This window comes from Drosophila takahashii, chromosome 3L (assembly GCF_030179915.1).
Source record: "Drosophila takahashii strain IR98-3 E-12201 chromosome 3L, DtakHiC1v2, whole genome shotgun sequence".
NCBI classification, from domain to species: domain Eukaryota; kingdom Metazoa; phylum Arthropoda; class Insecta; order Diptera; family Drosophilidae; genus Drosophila; species Drosophila takahashii.
In genome coordinates this window covers 5,978,349-5,995,243 of record NC_091680.1, presented here as the reverse complement: position 1 = coordinate 5,995,243, position 16,895 = coordinate 5,978,349, and the positions used below count along the sequence as shown (strand labels likewise).

The 16,895-nt window shown below is 39.4% G+C and overlaps 2 protein-coding genes across 3 annotated transcripts; both read left to right on the top strand.

Moving 5' to 3' along the window:
• The first annotated feature begins 825 nt into the window (after positions 1-825).
• LOC108068900 (uncharacterized) lies at positions 826-1,694 on the top strand. The gene is made up of 2 exons (XM_017158733.3): positions 826-1,146; positions 1,600-1,694. Exons 1-2 carry the CDS (start codon positions 894-896, stop codon positions 1,671-1,673), a joined length of 327 nt encoding a protein of 108 aa, XP_017014222.2. The 5' UTR covers positions 826-893; the 3' UTR covers positions 1,674-1,694.
• A 7,258-nt stretch (positions 1,695-8,952) lies between these two features.
• LOC108068875 (uncharacterized) lies at positions 8,953-15,659 on the top strand. Of its 2 annotated transcripts, none has more exons than XM_070215084.1 (4): positions 8,953-9,499; positions 9,601-9,678; positions 13,679-13,738; positions 13,802-15,659. In XM_070215084.1, exons 2-4 carry the CDS (start codon positions 9,667-9,669, stop codon positions 15,656-15,658), a joined length of 1,929 nt encoding a protein of 642 aa, XP_070071185.1. In that variant the 5' UTR covers positions 8,953-9,499; positions 9,601-9,666; the 3' UTR covers position 15,659. The 2 variants fall into 2 exon arrangements, with proteins under 2 accessions (XP_070071185.1, XP_044250289.1); XM_044394354.2 differs by having other exon boundaries at positions 9,374-9,479.
• The last annotated feature ends 1,236 nt before the right edge of the window (positions 15,660-16,895 follow it).

Genomic DNA, 16,895 nt, shown 5'->3' with positions numbered 1-16,895 from the left:
CGCCTAACATGCAAAGTTGTGAGAAGATTTTCGGGGCAATTAACCGGAGGGTTCGGGGAAATCTCAGATGAAGCGGAAGAAAATCAACCTGACCTTTTTGTTACGGGGGGAATTAGATGGTTTTGACGTACTTCATACTAGTTTTCGTATTTTTGGCTAGTTTTTTTTATGGGGATCCCATCTCTATTCTTGGAACATTTTCATTTCCACATTCGTTTTTGGTTGACCACTAAACCTAGTCTGACGCTTTTTGGGCGGCATTTTTTTTTTATAGGTTTAGAATGTTGTTCAGCCACTTTGACACACAAGAATTATTTAATTTATAGAGCGTGTGTTGGGTTTTTATGATTATTATTTTGTGTGTTGGCGGTTGGTGAGAGATAAATTAGAGTGGAACGATAGGAAGAGTAGAGAAATCGGTCCATATTATGTAAGCAAATTAATTCCTGGCCTTTAGGGAACAGCAGACGGGCACTGCCCATTGCGACATTGACCCCACTGATCACAGACGGGTGGGTGGAAACAAGTAAACAAACATAGTGAATTGGCCCAAAGCATTGTAATTAGTAGTCGGTCATGCAAGAAATAGAAGCCTCCCCCTCTTCGCGAATTCATTGATGTTTCGAGAGGGGGGTTTTCTTTCGGATAGTTAGAAGCACACGCAGCTGGAGTCGCCCAAATTGGTGAGGGGAAAACCGTTTTTCGTTTTTTCGCTTAGACAATTGTTTTGTCGCTGCGCATTGATGGCAATGCAAGAAGAATCGCCTTCTTTTTGGCCATTATAAAAGCCCACTGCACGCTCCCAGCGTCAGTCAGTCAGTTGTTGTAAGCCCCGAGTGGCATTTCCATTACTTGTGTACCGCTGTAAAATTCGCATTAAAAATCCAGTCAAAATGTTCCAAGCCAAATCCGTTTGCCTCCTGCTTGCCCTCAGCCTTTTGGCCATGTTCTTGGCCCGAACCGTTGAGGCCCGTCCGCAGGAGGGTCGGGAGGAGGGCGGCGACCAGGAGGCGAATGTGGAGGCCGAGGAGAAGGATCTCGAGGGAGCCGCCTCCTTTGGATACGGATACTACTCATCGCCTTACTTGGGTGGATACTACGGCGGCGGATATTGGCCACATTACAGCGGCAGTTACTACGGAATTGGTAAGACGAATTGGGGATAAAAAGTGAAAGAAAGTGTTGAATTTTAAAAAATTTTTGGGGGGCTAAGTACTGGATTTTTCAAGGGTTAAAAAAGAAGAGAATTGAATTATAAATTAATTTAAAAACATTTGTGTCGTACATTAAAATCAAAAATATATTCCGAGGATTAAAAATTTGATTTAAAAAAAAATTAGGAAATAATTTTGGATTTATTCTCTAATTTAAAAATCTAGTTCTCCACTAATGCATTTAAATTCATTTTATCAACAAAATTCAGGTTAATGTTTATTATTATAAAGTGTATATTTTCTAGTCAATTTTTAACGTTAGTATCCAAAACTAAAATATTTAAATTTAACCTAATGTATTTGCCAGGATCAAAATAAAATTTATATTTTGGAACGCATCTGAAATCTTCTAATCTTTCCGAATATTTCTTAAATACAACCCTAGGATATCCCTACTATGGTGGCTATGGAGGATACTACGGACACCATCATCATGGACACTATGGACACTACTTCTAGGAGGCGTTCTTCACCACCCACTAAAAATAATACTTTCAGCCTCAGTAGAAGTTTATCAGCACCAGACATATCTCTTTAATTAGCACTAGCTCGAATAGAAAGAAATAAGTAGCCAAATAGAAGCCGACAAAGATAGCATTAATAGCCAGCACTAGCCTCAATAGCCAGACGATGCGTTCTTGACCGGATGGCGAACAGATTAAATGCACTGCCCCCTTGCGAGAGGATAATTGCTTCAATAAAGCAGAAAAATCACGAAAAAAAAGAGTACAACCAACTAAATATTACATAAATAAATGTTAAACTTTGTACAAATTAATGCCTGCGTGTTTGATGGCTACCGTTGATTGTTTTAATTTCTTAGCTCTTAGCCCACCGGGTGCTCGTTATTTTATGGCATCGTAAAAAAAGCACATGAAGCGCCCCAGCTAATTTGCAATTCAAATGGGGAGCCAAAAAAAACATTGGTTTGGATTTAATCTAATTAATAGCGGTTTTTAATATCAGAAGCAAATTAACTGTACAAATTGGCAAGAACTGAAGCAAAGTTCGACCATAAATGGTTGGCAATAAACGGCTTAAAAGTACGAGTACGCCTTCGATATTTGACTTCTGTGGCGGCACACACTGCGTATGCGCAATTTATGTGTGTAAGCCAAGTGTCTCAGATTCTCAAAACAAAATAACCGACGAAACGGTCTGATCTGCCCAAGACTATTTGTCTTGATCGGATTTTGACAGGCAACAATCGGATATTGGAAGTCAGACATCAAGACCGAAAGGTCACGGAAGTGACGGACAATGCACAACGGACAACGGACAGCGGACATCGAAGATTAACGGCCGGCGGACGGCGGAGCGATGGTGCGACAATAATCGTTTGACTTCACAGAGGAACCTTTGAATAAATTTCAGTGAGCTAATCTAAGGTCATTCGGTAGCCAAGAAACGAAAAATTTTCCTTTGACACTTTTCTTCGTGGCTTACAAATGTCAAAATCAAGAACGATTCATCGATTTTCAATTCCTATTCGTATTTCGATGGCCAGCTATATATATATCTCTATCTCTATAATAGCGTTAAATTGGTTATTAAAATATCGTTTAGCATTTCATTGTTGATCTGATGCCGTGACTAAGCTCAAAATATTGCTTAAATATGATTATTATTTATTCATCAATCTGAAATGACTCACTCAAACGTCTTCGTTATCGTTAAAAAAGATCTTGCCAAAATAGATGCAAAACTTGTTTTAATTAGAGTTTTGGGAGACTTTTGTCTGGTTCGGCTTGACTTTTGTGGCTAAATAAATTAAGTCAGCTGACGTCGTTGGTTCTGCCGACATTCATTGCACTTTCTCACAGTCCCCGGATTTTTGCATGTTGTTTTCCCTAGATCATTTCGTTTTTTCGGTTCATAAATCACCTAGCAATAGACCAAAAAATATCTGGCTGATGATTTGGCTAATTGATTGTTTGTTTTAGTTGATTTTACCCAAAGCTCTTGACGTTTTTCCCCTATTAATAACTTTCATTAGCCGAAAACGAAGAGATATTGAAATTCATTGAAAATCGTTGCCCCATTGTTGAATGGAAAAACCATTGGAATTATATTTTTTTGTTCGTTTTTTTTCGGCTGAGCTATTGTATCGTGTGTGTGGTATTTAATTTGGGCAACGGACACTCGAGTTCAAGTGCACGAATTGAGAAAAGTAGATCACAGTGGTTCGTTTTGAGTAATCCCTGGAAAAACGTAAGATTTAGATTTTTATTATGGGTAAAACATAAGTTTTGTTTATTAAACAAAATTTAGGATGATTCACAAATATTCTGATATGAATCACATCTGCTGACTAGCATAAGTAAGTTTCATATAATATTCAACTATGTGTTAATTTAATTGTTAAGTTCTTAGAAATTTATAAGATATTTTGCATTAATGTATTGTATTATTGTTAATTTTTGACATATTGAGTATTTTGTCCCACTGTTCAAAGCGATCTAGTAATTTGAATTGTAGCCGAGTATTTGCTTGTTTATCCATGCGTGGGTCGCTTTATATCTCAATTAGATGCTAAGGCGATCATCATTAGCGGACCCTGTGGTGACTGCATTCAAAATGCAGCTCGCACTTGATGCGATAATAATTTCAGTACAGTAAATTATCAATCTATATGCTGATGGCATTAATTTCAGCACAGACGGCTTAAAGGTGTCGCAATCTGAGCTTCGGCAGCAGTCGCAGCTTTGAGAAGTTCCTGCTGCGACAGGTTCGTGTCTTAAGTCTTTCGTCTTTCGTGGAATTAACATGTCAAGCACGTATTATTTCAGGTTGAACAACAATCCCCATCCGCAATGTTGTGGCAGTCCCGGCCTAGCCGATCGATTCTTCCTTGCCACCAAGGTCGCTGCGGCTTAAACGCACTTGAACCCTTCGAGATAATACACTGAAAATAATGCATTTATACAATTTTAATAAATTAATATATTTTTTTAAAAGGGCAATCATATTCTTTTATTAATTTCGACTAATTTTAATATTGAATTAAAATTGACTTTTCTTCCTAAAAAAGTAAAATTTAGAAATGTATTAAAAATTTCAAAATATTTATCAGCCATTTTATAAATCAAATGAAATCCAATGCATTTTTTCATTTCCCTTCAGACATATTCTCTGCGCTGGCATCCTGGATTTGGCCCTCAAAATGGGCCATTGAACTTGCAGCCAAACTTGTTTTCTCCCCCAGCTTCTTATCGTTTTTGTGGCAGCTGCTTGGCGTGGCTTTTTTTGTGGTTAACATTCGAGGCGACTTGGCCGGATTGTAATGGTAAACATTTTGCATACCAAAGGCATTAACGTCTTTCGGCTTTGACCTTGCCCAATCCGAACTTCGCGTAGGTGAATAGAGCACAGCAGGGTGTAGAAGCTTAATGTGTGTGGCATGCTCGACTTGGCAAGAGGCAAGGGCGATCAATTGTGGCAGACCACGAAAAGTCCGCTCCAAATGCAGCCGACCATAAAGAGAATATCTGGGCTTTTGGGCGACTGCTGCTCGTTATTTAATTTCCAGTCAAGCTCTTTAATTAGCTGTTAACTTCCGCAACGTTTGCGCCAAAGAACGCTTGTCTTGTCTTGGCAAAATAAAAAAACTAAAAAAAAGGAAAAAAAAAGCAACTCCCATCCAAGTATTTATCCATTGTGGGTGCGTTCATTGGCTGAAAGTGATTTATGAACCCCAGCTGAGCCATAAATATATTTATGGCAATTGTTTCGCTTCGATTTGCTAAGCCGTTTTAGGCTTTAATTAAAGTGCTTAGTACTGGGAACTAGTCTGCTCTAGGAACTCCTCTTGTCGGAAACGGTTCTCTGCCCAAAAACTAAATCAAAAGTTTCCATTAGCCAAGTTAGCAAGTGCTGACAGGAAGTTCTCATCTCCAGCTCGCTCGGTTCTAGCCATGAATTATGACCAAGTTTGTGCCGAAGAGTCGACGAAGCGTTTTAGAAAGGCGAAATCCTGTGTGCCACTAAGGTCACATTCTCGATCAAGAGAATTCAGAACCAGTTTCCCAGTCACTTCACTTCCTCCTTTGTAACAGGATCAGCTTGGGATTCCGCTGTTCCATGTGCTGGCCATTAAGCGGGTATTCTGGTTCTCAGCCTCTCTGCCGTCAGATGCCTCTGATGCCTCGGCGACCTTGAGACGAGAGTGCAAAAAAATCTGTTCAGATGCTCGCCCCGTTCTCTGTGTGTAGGTTGCAATTAAGCTGAACTTGTTATGGTCGCCGGTTTCACTTCGGTTGCTCACCGCCGTTGGCTTTATGACCGAAAAAAAAATGTGTGCTTAATGAAAACGAACCGACGCCCCATCCATCTCAAAAAAGTCAACTGCCTCCCCATTCGGCCCCTCACTTTCAGCTAATCGCCACGAAAGTTGTTATAAATTTGTCACTTAAATTCATTACAACGATTGGATCCATTGTCACTCGCGTAATTAGATATTGATGAATGGACCTTTGTGGGTGGTTCACTGTAACGGGTGGGGTAGGTTTGCTCTTATGGGAAATTGGTAAATAAACAATATTATAATATTGTTATATTATTATACCCTTGCAGAGGGTATTATGATTTCAGTCAGAAGTTTGCAACGCAGTGAAGGAGACATTTCCGACCCCATAAAGTATATATATTCTTGATCAGCATCACAAGACGAGTCGATCTAGCCATGTCCGTCTGTCCGTCTGTCCGTCCGTCTGTCCGTCTGTCCGTCCGTCTGTCCGTCCGTCTGTCCGTCCGTTTCTACGCAAACTAGTCTCTCAGTTTTAAAGCTATCGGGATGAAACTTTCGTAAAAGTCGTATTTCTATTGCAGGTAGTATATATGTCGGAACCAACCGGATCGGACAACTATATCTTATAGCTCCCATAGGAGGGATCAAAAAAAAAAACGTAAAAAAATTCTAGCTCCGGTGTTTTTTGAAATTTTACGTTCTACTCTTGGGAATATTTTTTTTTATATATTTCTGAATTTCGGTTTTTTTGTTTTTTAAATCGGATCACTATATCATATAGCTGCCATAGGAACGGTCGAAAAATTAAATGAATATTTATGGGAAAAAAATTATATCTTTGTTGGTTTTTATTAGTTCTACTACTCTGGGATATGACTATTTTGAAATATTTCCAAATTTCGATTTTAATTTTTAAAAGATCGAACTACTATATCATATAGCTGTGATAGAAACGATCGAAAAATTAATGTGAAATAATAAGAAATTTAACATTTTTGCGATTTGTAAATTAATAGAATGATCTGCAAGGGTATATAAGCTTCGGTTTGCCGAAGCTAGCTTCCTTTCTTGTTTTTTTGCTAATATAATAATAATAAATTAAATAAGACCTGCAAAATTAATTTACTCATCTTATTTCCTATTTTAGTGCTAATAAATTCTTAAATTATATGCAACTAGTCAAACATACTATTCATAAACATATTTATATAAAAAATTGTTTAAGGAATTTAAAAATTGTATTTATATATTTATTTTTGGAGAGTACCAAAAGATGCACCTACTGAAATTTACCTTACATTAGTCATCCATGATTGTTAATTTATTCGCGAATAATTTGTAGCACTTCAATTTATACAAGAAGTAAATGTATTTTAAAGCACACATTTTGTGAACCTTTGAAATAAATCTAGCTTAAATTTGAATGGCTCGTGTTTGTGTCATTTACCTTTTGATTTTGATTTTATTTATAACCAACCCCATCACCTAAATTAAAGAGTATGACAGACTGCGCCTTCTCGCGTTTTACTTTCATTTGTCATATTTGATTGTTTATTTATTTGTGAATATTTTGTATCAGTTCGATTTAAACAAGTGCTAAGGCGACCCAAGGGTTTAATGAAATGTTGGCGGATTTGTTTTGGGTGAAAACCATTGAGGCTGCTGAATCACCTGCTGATTATTATTGTTGGTTGTTGGTTTTATGAGCGTTTTACCTTGCGGTTTGTTGGTGGCGAATGCGACTGCGAATCATTTGTATGCCATGGGCGAAATTCTTCCAGCGAAATGCATATAAACTTCACAGGGCTTATATTATTTATGGACGTAGTTCAGTGAATTTTAACCAGGTTCTAGGTTTCACATCCTAGTTGCAGTAATAATCCGTGTTAATTTATTGTATGATTTAAAAAATATAGAGAATCAAAAGCTTAACATTCTTAAGTAGTTCTGTTTTGTTTTTGCATTTTGTGGGCATGCTAAATAGTTGCTAGAAGCTTTTAGTTTTAGTGCTAATCCCCGCTTAAGGCGTTTAGAATTTCCAGTTAGCCACGCAAATAGAAGTTCAGATCCAGCGGAAACTCGACTCATCTGTGTGGCAGCCGTCGATCATCTCTGATCTAGCTCTCTGGCTTTTAATTATATCGACGGGCAATAAACGATTTCAGTTCAAGTTGTTAATGGCATTTCATTATGTTTCTTACTTAGTTTTGAAAGTTGAAATACTTGAGTCGAATCAAATGGTTGTTGTACACAACGCAACGCATCTTGTACGGGTATCTTCCGGTTTTCGTTCGTTCGATTTATGATTATTATTAATAATTGAATTTCTAGTTGTTCGACGAGCCGCGAACATAGACCAGCATCTTTTTGTGTGGCTTTGTTTCGCTTGCAGGGTTTCTACATTGGGTATTAGAGCTTAATTTAATGGAATCAACAATGGAAACCGTTGCTTGATCGATTGTCTAATTTGTCAGCCAAAGGATTAGTACGAAAATCAACATTAATAAGCCATTAAAAGCGGCACGAACAAGGTTTTGTACCCCCACTCCACCCCTCAATCGCCCAAAAAGGGTGCAGTTCCGCGTGATTGATGAAAACAAAACGAAAAACGAAGCTATCCGATCGCTTTTCACACTTTTGGCCAGCACCACTTCTACTTCCTTCACTCCGCTGGGGTTCTTTTCCCCCATCACTCGAGCTAACTGCCAACTAAGGTCATTCGACAGCCCAAATAAAAGCAATCCAAAACAGCTTCAAGTTTTGGATTTTGGGAGTTCTTTTTGCACTTCGATCGATATAAAATCAATCAAGGTCATCGCATCTCAACTCACTTCAAACGGTAGCAAAACTGCAAGGCAAAAGTTTGCGGAATATTTTGGCACGCTTGCGCAGAGTTTTCGGAAGTCTTGAAAAGGTTTTCTTGTCAAGAGCTATAAACAGAAATCTACATTGTTGAATTTGTAAACATATTATTTATGAGTAGGCATTTTTGGAGTAGTTTCTTTAATGATTTTTAAAAGGCCTACTCAACTTGTTAATTTTTGATTTAACAATACTTAATTCAATTTTAAATGTACCTTTATTTTATATTTTTCGTACTTCTTAATTAGTTAATATATTGTTTTAGCAATTTATTTTTTTTTAATTAAAAAAATAATATTAAAAATGTAGCATTTCAAGGATTGGCTGGTTTTGTTCCCTTGATTTATTGTAATAAGAAGTTGTTGCCAACTTTATCTCCTATACTTTATTTTATATCACTTCAGATTAATTTGAAAAATTAACAAGCCTTTCACTTTTATTTGGATTTTTCAGTCATTTCAAAAATCATATAATTTTTTTTTTTCAAATCCTGACAATTCCAATGTTATTTATTCATTTTTAATTGTCAATTTTTCATTTGCTTATTTCGTTTATTTTTAAAATGAAAAAAGTTATCTCTTTTTTGTGTATTATTCATTTCTTTTTCCTTTTATTTAATTTCCCCATTTCTCAAGCGACCGAGCGCTGTAAATACTCAAGGTCGTTTCGTTGCTATTTTTGGCGCATAATGATGGCAATTTTCGCGACTATTTGCGGGGCTTCTTCTGCAGTTCATGAAGCCACGTCTAAGACAAACACTTTTAAGCCAGGGGGTGGAGCTCCGAGATCGATTAGCACCCCGAAGACTGGCTAATTGTGGGCACGCACGAAGCTGAAGCGTCAGCTTTAGTTTCAGTTATAGTTTGAGCTCCAGTTCCGAATACCCTACAGGTGGTCTTTTCTGGTATGCAGACCCGTCTCACCTGGATTTAATCGGCCTTATAGGTACGATATGCACTGCGCATGCGTGGCGGCAGCCGAGCGATTCGGTCGGCCCTCTTCGGCAGCGAAGTGGAGTCTTATAAATACGCCGGGCGTCGGCGCAGTTTTTGTTATTTGAACTTCAAATTTGCTCGAGATCGCTTCGTCTCGCGCACTCGGCCGCTAGCGAAACGCGCGCGTTTTCTTAGCGTTTTTATAAAGAAATAAAAAATACGGTGTGTGCTTTACTTTACAAGTGGGTAGCTGTTTGCCATAAACAGAGTGAACATTTCTATATAGAACTTTTTGGATGTAAATAAGTGTTGTTCGATTCGTAAACATATATATATATTTTAGGTGCTGACGCAAGTTGATCCCCACATTCGGTGCTGAAAAAACGCGTTGTTGCATCACGATTCGAGAATGAAGATGATGGTGAGTTGGTGCTATTGGTGATATTTCAGTGCGAAACGAGTGCACCGAAATGTGCGAACAATCAGGCCATAATCGTTACAATTGTGGCGGGCTAGAATCCGAAATATCCCAGAAATATTCACACTTTTTTGAGGTGCAGTTGGATGCACGTTGCACGTTGCAAGTTGCTGCCTTGCTGCTCGGCAGTTGGCCTGCTGGCATCCCATGAGTTGTCTGTCAAACAAAATTGCCCAACGCCAAAGAGTTTCTAAAAAGCGACAGCGACGAAAAACAAACAAACTAAACAGAAAATGAAACAAAAACGACTCCGCCGCACTGCGAGTGGAGGAGTCGCATGGTAAATTTGCATAAATGGCGCTACAATTGAAGAAAATCGGTACAAGTACAAATAAAATAACAGAAAACAGCTGGCAGCAGTCATCAGTCAGAGGCGAAGACACGGGCGACATACACGGCAAGAATAGGATCATTATCAGGAAGATACTAATTGAAATGGGAAGGAATTGACAGATTTATCCTTGTATGATTTATGATATTAATTGACATTGCTTGAGTTAAAAAATTATAAAGAACGATTCTGATTTCACATAAATCATTATTTATCCCTTTCTGATTTAAATAATCCTCGGTCAGAAATCCCCATCTAAATGATAAATGAATCATTAACACATGATTTATATTTTTGCTCAAATCATTTAATTTAATTTCACAAGAAATGTTATATTACATAACTCTTAAAAATTTAATGACTTCCGATAATTATTTTCCTATTGTTTTTAATACCTTTTAAATTTAAAATGTAATAAAATTTATTTATTCCTTTAATTATTCCTTTATTATTCACCATCAAAATTAGCTTAATCTTTTGAAAACAGCTATAATCTTTTCTTGGCTTCCTTGTAATATGAAGTAATATGGTTTATTGACACCAATCAAAATTAAAATACAAAAATATTACAATTTGTATTTCTATGAGGACAACTTGAATTTCATAAAATAAAATATTTAATATTTTACTTAGGGCTAGTACTCAACCCAACAAAAAGTCGTCCAAAACAAAAAACTTCTTATGAAACAAAATTTTTTGACGTTATTTTCATATGAAGTTTTTTGTTTTGGACGACTTTTTGTTGGGTTGAGTACTAGCCCTTAGAAATATTTAGTTATATTTCTGATATACACTTTTCACAATTGCTTTTTTGTTCTGTATAAAATTTAAATTTTTTAATTACATTCCTATTTTGATTTTTGACATAATGAATTACCATGCATAATCCCAAATGAAATCTAAAATCTATATACTAACCGATAGACGGGACCCTAAAGTTTCTCTCCGTGTCGATCTGCGGCAATGGTAACTGCATTGAGTGATTCCGCCGGCTCCAAAACCAAGTCCGCTGCCAATGACTGACTCACTCGAGGGCGACTCCGGCATTGCGACCGGAAGTGCTCATAACCGACCGCTGCTGCGCCCTCCATTTTCCGCCCAGCGATGGGCTGCGCTACTGTGCTCTTCACGCATGCGCGTGTTCTTGGCCATTTCAAGAGCGGCTAAACGGGCCACGAGATTTGGCAATAAGCTTTTCAGTCGCCTGAGGCTGCCGCCGAATAAGTTTAAATGGGTTTGAATGAGTCAATGGGTGCCCAGAACCAGTGTTGAGCAACCAAAATTAACGCTGAGCTTCAAGCGCCGAGCGCCAAACTGATTTCCCCCAAGGTCGTCACACTACATATAAATAGATGTGCTGGCTCTGTTTTTTTTTTCTTCTTTTTTATGAGATTTCACACGCCTCAATTGTGACAATTAACGCCCCCCGTTTCACGGCATTTGTCGCCCCGAATTGTCTAAGGTTTTGTCAGCTTTTTTGTTTTGTTCGGGAAAAAGAGCCAAGGAAAATGACTCGACATGATCAGCAGGGCAGAGATTCAGATTCGGATTCTGCTGACAAAAAGTTCCAGCGGCGGGCGCACCTCGAGCAGTAGACCTCACCCACTTTACACACTCTTCAAAAACGAACCATACATTGAGAATTATGCCACTCGAGATGACGCCGCAAAATCGGACAGGTATTTTGTAATGGGTGCTTTAATTACGAGCTTGTAGATTTTCGGTATGATGAAACTTTCAATTAAGGTCAGCAGGAAAACGGATGTGTATCAGATTGGATTAACCGAGAAAAACAAGAGAATCATTTCCATCTTGGGCTGATTCTAAATGAATATTAACAAACAGAATTACGCCCCAGCAATCGAGAGTATTATTCATGTTATGCGACACCTGCGTGCGTCACTGCCATAAAAAACGAATATTTCAACACAGAAACTTAATTGGGTTCTGACTTTAATGGACATACACATCTCAACGCGAGTTGTCAACTAATATAACGCAAGCGAAACCCAAATTATACGCGGCTAGAACTAGTTTCTGAGTTCCTGAGGTGGCTGCGATTGTGATTCTTGCCACAAGTTGAAAGAAGATTGGCAAATCCGCCAGAATTTAAGGCCCGACAGCTGACAAGCCGCTGAGTATCTCTCAAGTGGCATTTTTCCATAACCATTTATCAAAAAAGAGTCTCTCAACCCAAAAAAAAGAAACAGAATCATAAATCCAAAAGAACATTGCGTGGGATGCTTTAAACTATTTCCATTTGATTGAGATGATCTCGCTATTTGACGCCGCTTTTGTTTCATTTTTTATATAATTTTTTGTATAACTTATGGTTTTTTACTGCCATTGTCTCAATTCAATTAAGGTTTTATTTTAATGGCCAGTCTTTAACGACTTTTCTGACTTGAAGCGCACTCGTAGAAGCCGTTTAAGTTTATCTTTTTTGGGTTTATTTTGGGCAAATTTATGTGTTTCAATTTGAGAAATGGAATTCCGGGTTCCAAAGACTGCTTTTTTGCGGAGGAGATAAAGGTTTATATTACCTCTCTCTAAGTCTCTTATCTATGGCTTAATTAGTGCTCGGCAAATTGCTAGTTTCTGTATTTACATAAATCCAAGCGAGTGGAGGGATTTCCATCTAATTTGATTTTAGCATCTTTTCGGGTTTATCGAACCGGTCGGCGTGACTTTGCTATCAAAGCAGCCAGTGTTTTTTGTCTATTCACGAGGCCATTCACACTTGCCTGGTATTTAGAACATTTCTAGGCGGTCCAGATTGGATTCCATTCGAATGCGAATCTCGGTTCGATAAAGCCAATGTTCAATGTCGAGTGGCAGATGCGCTGACCTTGACTCTGAGTGGTGCCACTACACTGATAAAAGAAACCTACTAAATCCAATTCTATCCTATTCTATTTATATATTTTTCCGTATTTTTTCTTTATTTTATTCATATTAAATTTAACAATTAAAAAGAGTTTAAATATTTTATGTAAGGTTGACAATCATTGCATTTAATATTTTCTACCTTACTCAAATGTTTAAAAACTAAATCATGAAATTACGATAAATATTACGATTTATATTTCATTTAAATACAAATAGGAATCTTTGATTTTTTTCTGTGTACCACTTCATAAAAACAAACCATTAATGCAACCACATGCGGGTTTGCTCTAGGCACATTGGCTCCACCTCTACCAATAATCAATCAACTTGCGGGCAATTAGCGCACAAAAATGCGTTTAATTTCGTCTTTCGACTTGTTAATCAACAATGTGCGTTGCGTATTCGAGAGCCTTCGATGAACGTGACCCGAAATTGGACTATGCCGAATTCTTTGCCAAAACTTCTATGGTGTCAAAAGCCGACACAGCCATTTGCCAAATGGTCGAGCCTTAATTATATGCGGAAATTTTCGATGCTCTGACGGCACTGAAAATGGCCATAAACGGCCGAGGCCCACGTAAATATTGTCAGTCACTTTGACTAAAGATATATATAAATATAAACATATAAATGTCTTAGACATTTGATTTAAGACCATTAAGGTTTTCAACAGCCAATCACTAAACGATATCTCTTCTCTTTCTTTGTTCTTCTTTTCAACAGCTTCGTGTGTTTAGCCTGGCTTTGATCGCCCTAAGCCAGAGCTACTTGACTGAGGCCCAGGTAAGTCGATGATAACTCATTAATCTGGGGATACTTAGCTTATTGAATCGTAATCTCTTGCAGGGTTACGACTATCCCAAACCGAAGGTGGCCTTCAGCGATGGGTATTCCTATCCCCAGCCAGCCATTCCCTTCCCACCACCGGCACCGAAAGTGAGCAGTGGCTATGATTACCCACAGCCGGCCATTCCGTTCCCACCACCACTGCCCAAGTACACGCCACCAGTTCAGCAGATCATCCCGCAGGAACCCAAGCTGGTATCAAGTGGATACTCCTATCCCAAGCCAGTGGTTCCGTTCCCACCACCCACGCAGCCACCACAGATCAGGGTGACCGAGGGATACGCTTACCCCACGCCATCGATTCCCTTCCCACAGCCGAAGCAGCAGGGATACGACTACCCCAAGCCAGTGGTTCCATTCCCACCACCAACGAACCCACCACCACAGGTGAAACAGGGATACGACTACCCCAAGCCAGCCGTTCCGTTCCCACCACCTACTGCGCCGCCACAGAAGTACCTGCCACCAGTGACCACCACTCCTGCTCCACCACCACCACCGCCACCGACAAAGAAGTACCTGCCTCCTGTGCAGGTGAAGCAGGGCTATGATTATCCTAAGCCAGCCATTCCCTTCCCACCACCCACGAACCCACCACAGAAATACCTTCCACCCGTTGTGCCCACCAGTCCACCTGTGCCCAAATACATTCCCCCACCCACTCCCGCTTACATTCCCCCACCACCAAAGAAGCAAGGATACGAGTATCCCAAGCCCGCCATTCCATTCCCACCACCAACTGCACCACCACAGAAGTACCTGCCTCCCGTTACCACCACACAAGCACCACCACCTCCACCACCACCCAAGTATCTGCCACCTGTGCAAGTGAAGCAGGGATACGACTACCCCAAGCCAGCCATTCCATTCCCACCACCCACCGCACCACCACAGAAGTACTTGCCACCTGTCACCACCACGAAAGCACCTCCACCACCACCACCCACCGTTAAGTACCTACCTCCACCACAGGTGAAGCAGGGATACGATTACCCTAAGCCTGCCATTCCATTCCCACCACCGACTAACCCACCACAGAAATATTTGCCACCTGTTGTTCCTACTTCACCACCAGTGCCAAAGTATCTGCCGCCCGTGAAGCCAACAAACCCACCACAGCCCAAGTACTTGCCACCCCCGCAACCAAAGTCGGGTTATGATTATCCCAAGCCTGCCATTCCATTCCCACCACCAACTAACCCACCACAGAAGTATTTGCCACCTGTTGTGCCAACCAGTCCACCAGTGCCAAAATACTTGCCACCCGTGAAGCCAACAAACCCTCCACAGCCCAAGTACCTCCCACCCCCGCAACCCAAGTCGGGTTATGATTACCCAAAACCCGCTGTTCCATTCCCACCACCCACTAATCCACCTCAGAAGTACCTGCCACCAGTGGTTCCTACTTCACCACCAGTGCCCAAGTATCTGCCTCCCACAAACCCACCAACGCCCAAGTACTTGCCACCTGTGCAGGTGAAGCAGGGCTACGACTATCCCAAACCCGCCATTCCATTCCCACCACCCACTGCACCACCACAGAAGTATCTGCCACCTGTGACTACCACTCAAGCACCACCACCACCACCTCCTACAGTCAAATACCTACCTCCACCACAGGTGAAGCAGGGCTACGACTATCCCAAACCCGCCATTCCCTTCCCACCACCAACGAATCCCCCGCAGAAGTACCTGCCCCCCGTTGTGCCCACCAGTCCACCCACCCCCAAGTACCTGCCACCCGTGCAGGTGAAACAGGGCTACGACTATCCCAAGCCAGTCATTCCATTCCCACCACCCGCCCCCAAATCCGAGGGCTATTCCTATCCGAAGCCCGCGGTCGCATTCGACTTCTAAAACATCGATAAATATCGAAAATCATCCCGTCGATCGGCCACTCATCACTGATTAAATGACACAATTGCCTCTGTGTGCGCATAGTGATCCTTAGGAACGTACGAAATTGAATAATTGTAATTAACTGTAATATTTAATTTAATACTTATCTTTAATGATGGACCGGGTATCTTGCCTGCGGACTCTCGAATCGAACTTAGTCATTAAAATATGTTTATTAAATTTATGTTTTAACGATTACGTAATGCTGCCGAATTAAAAACGACAATGTGAATGTTTATGTGGATTCTTTTAATTGTTCAAGGGGGAAATGTGGTTTACAAATTCGAAAAATTGGGAGAAGTAAAAGGAAATTGGTATTCAAAAAGTATGCAACAATTAAATGGTTACTGGTTGTAATTTCGATAAAAAGAGTGTCACAGCTAAAAGAAGTACCGTTTTGAGTAGATTTAAAGAAATGTATATCAAATTTTTTATAATCACGATTATATGAAAAAATGGCCAAAAAATCTTAATACGAGCACGGTTTCGGAGAAAATTCGGATTTGTTTTTGTGGAAAATTAAGATTAGAAGAAAAACAACACAGCAATTACCCTCCAGCAAACAATTTTCTGGACCCCCCACTGATTGTAAGCGTATGCAGGAATTAAATTTAAATGCTGGGTGCTTTGCTAAGCAACACAGAAGTTAATATTTAAATAAATTAAAAATTAATTGAATACAAAATACCCATTAGACAATATGCGATCCAGAATGAATTTAGTTATACTAGCATACTATTAGACTTAAAATGATATATTGTTTGTATATCGAACACTCCAGCCAGAAAGTATAATATAGTTAGGATCAAATAAGTATGCAATAAGTTATTTTAGTCTAGTCTTAAAAGATTAAGTTGAAAACTTAAACCAAAATGTATTTTAAATCAATAAAGGGAGTATCTTCAGCTGGTGACTTTTATACTTAATAATCTTCAGCTTAAATGACCTAAGCTTTCTAAAATTTAAATAAAATGTTTGGATGTAAATCATAGCAATGTGTAACAATTCTGGTTTACTTACAAAACAATTCTGGATGAAACTTAAAGATCCAAAAAATTCAAGAAAGACTTAAAGTTTTTATTTGTCCTATTTTGGTAAAGGTATTAAATATTTTGGATTTGGATCTCCCCAGCCGAAAAGTATTCTACAATTGTAAGCGAAAAAGTAAGCGTTGACTTTGAACTTGAGACGACAA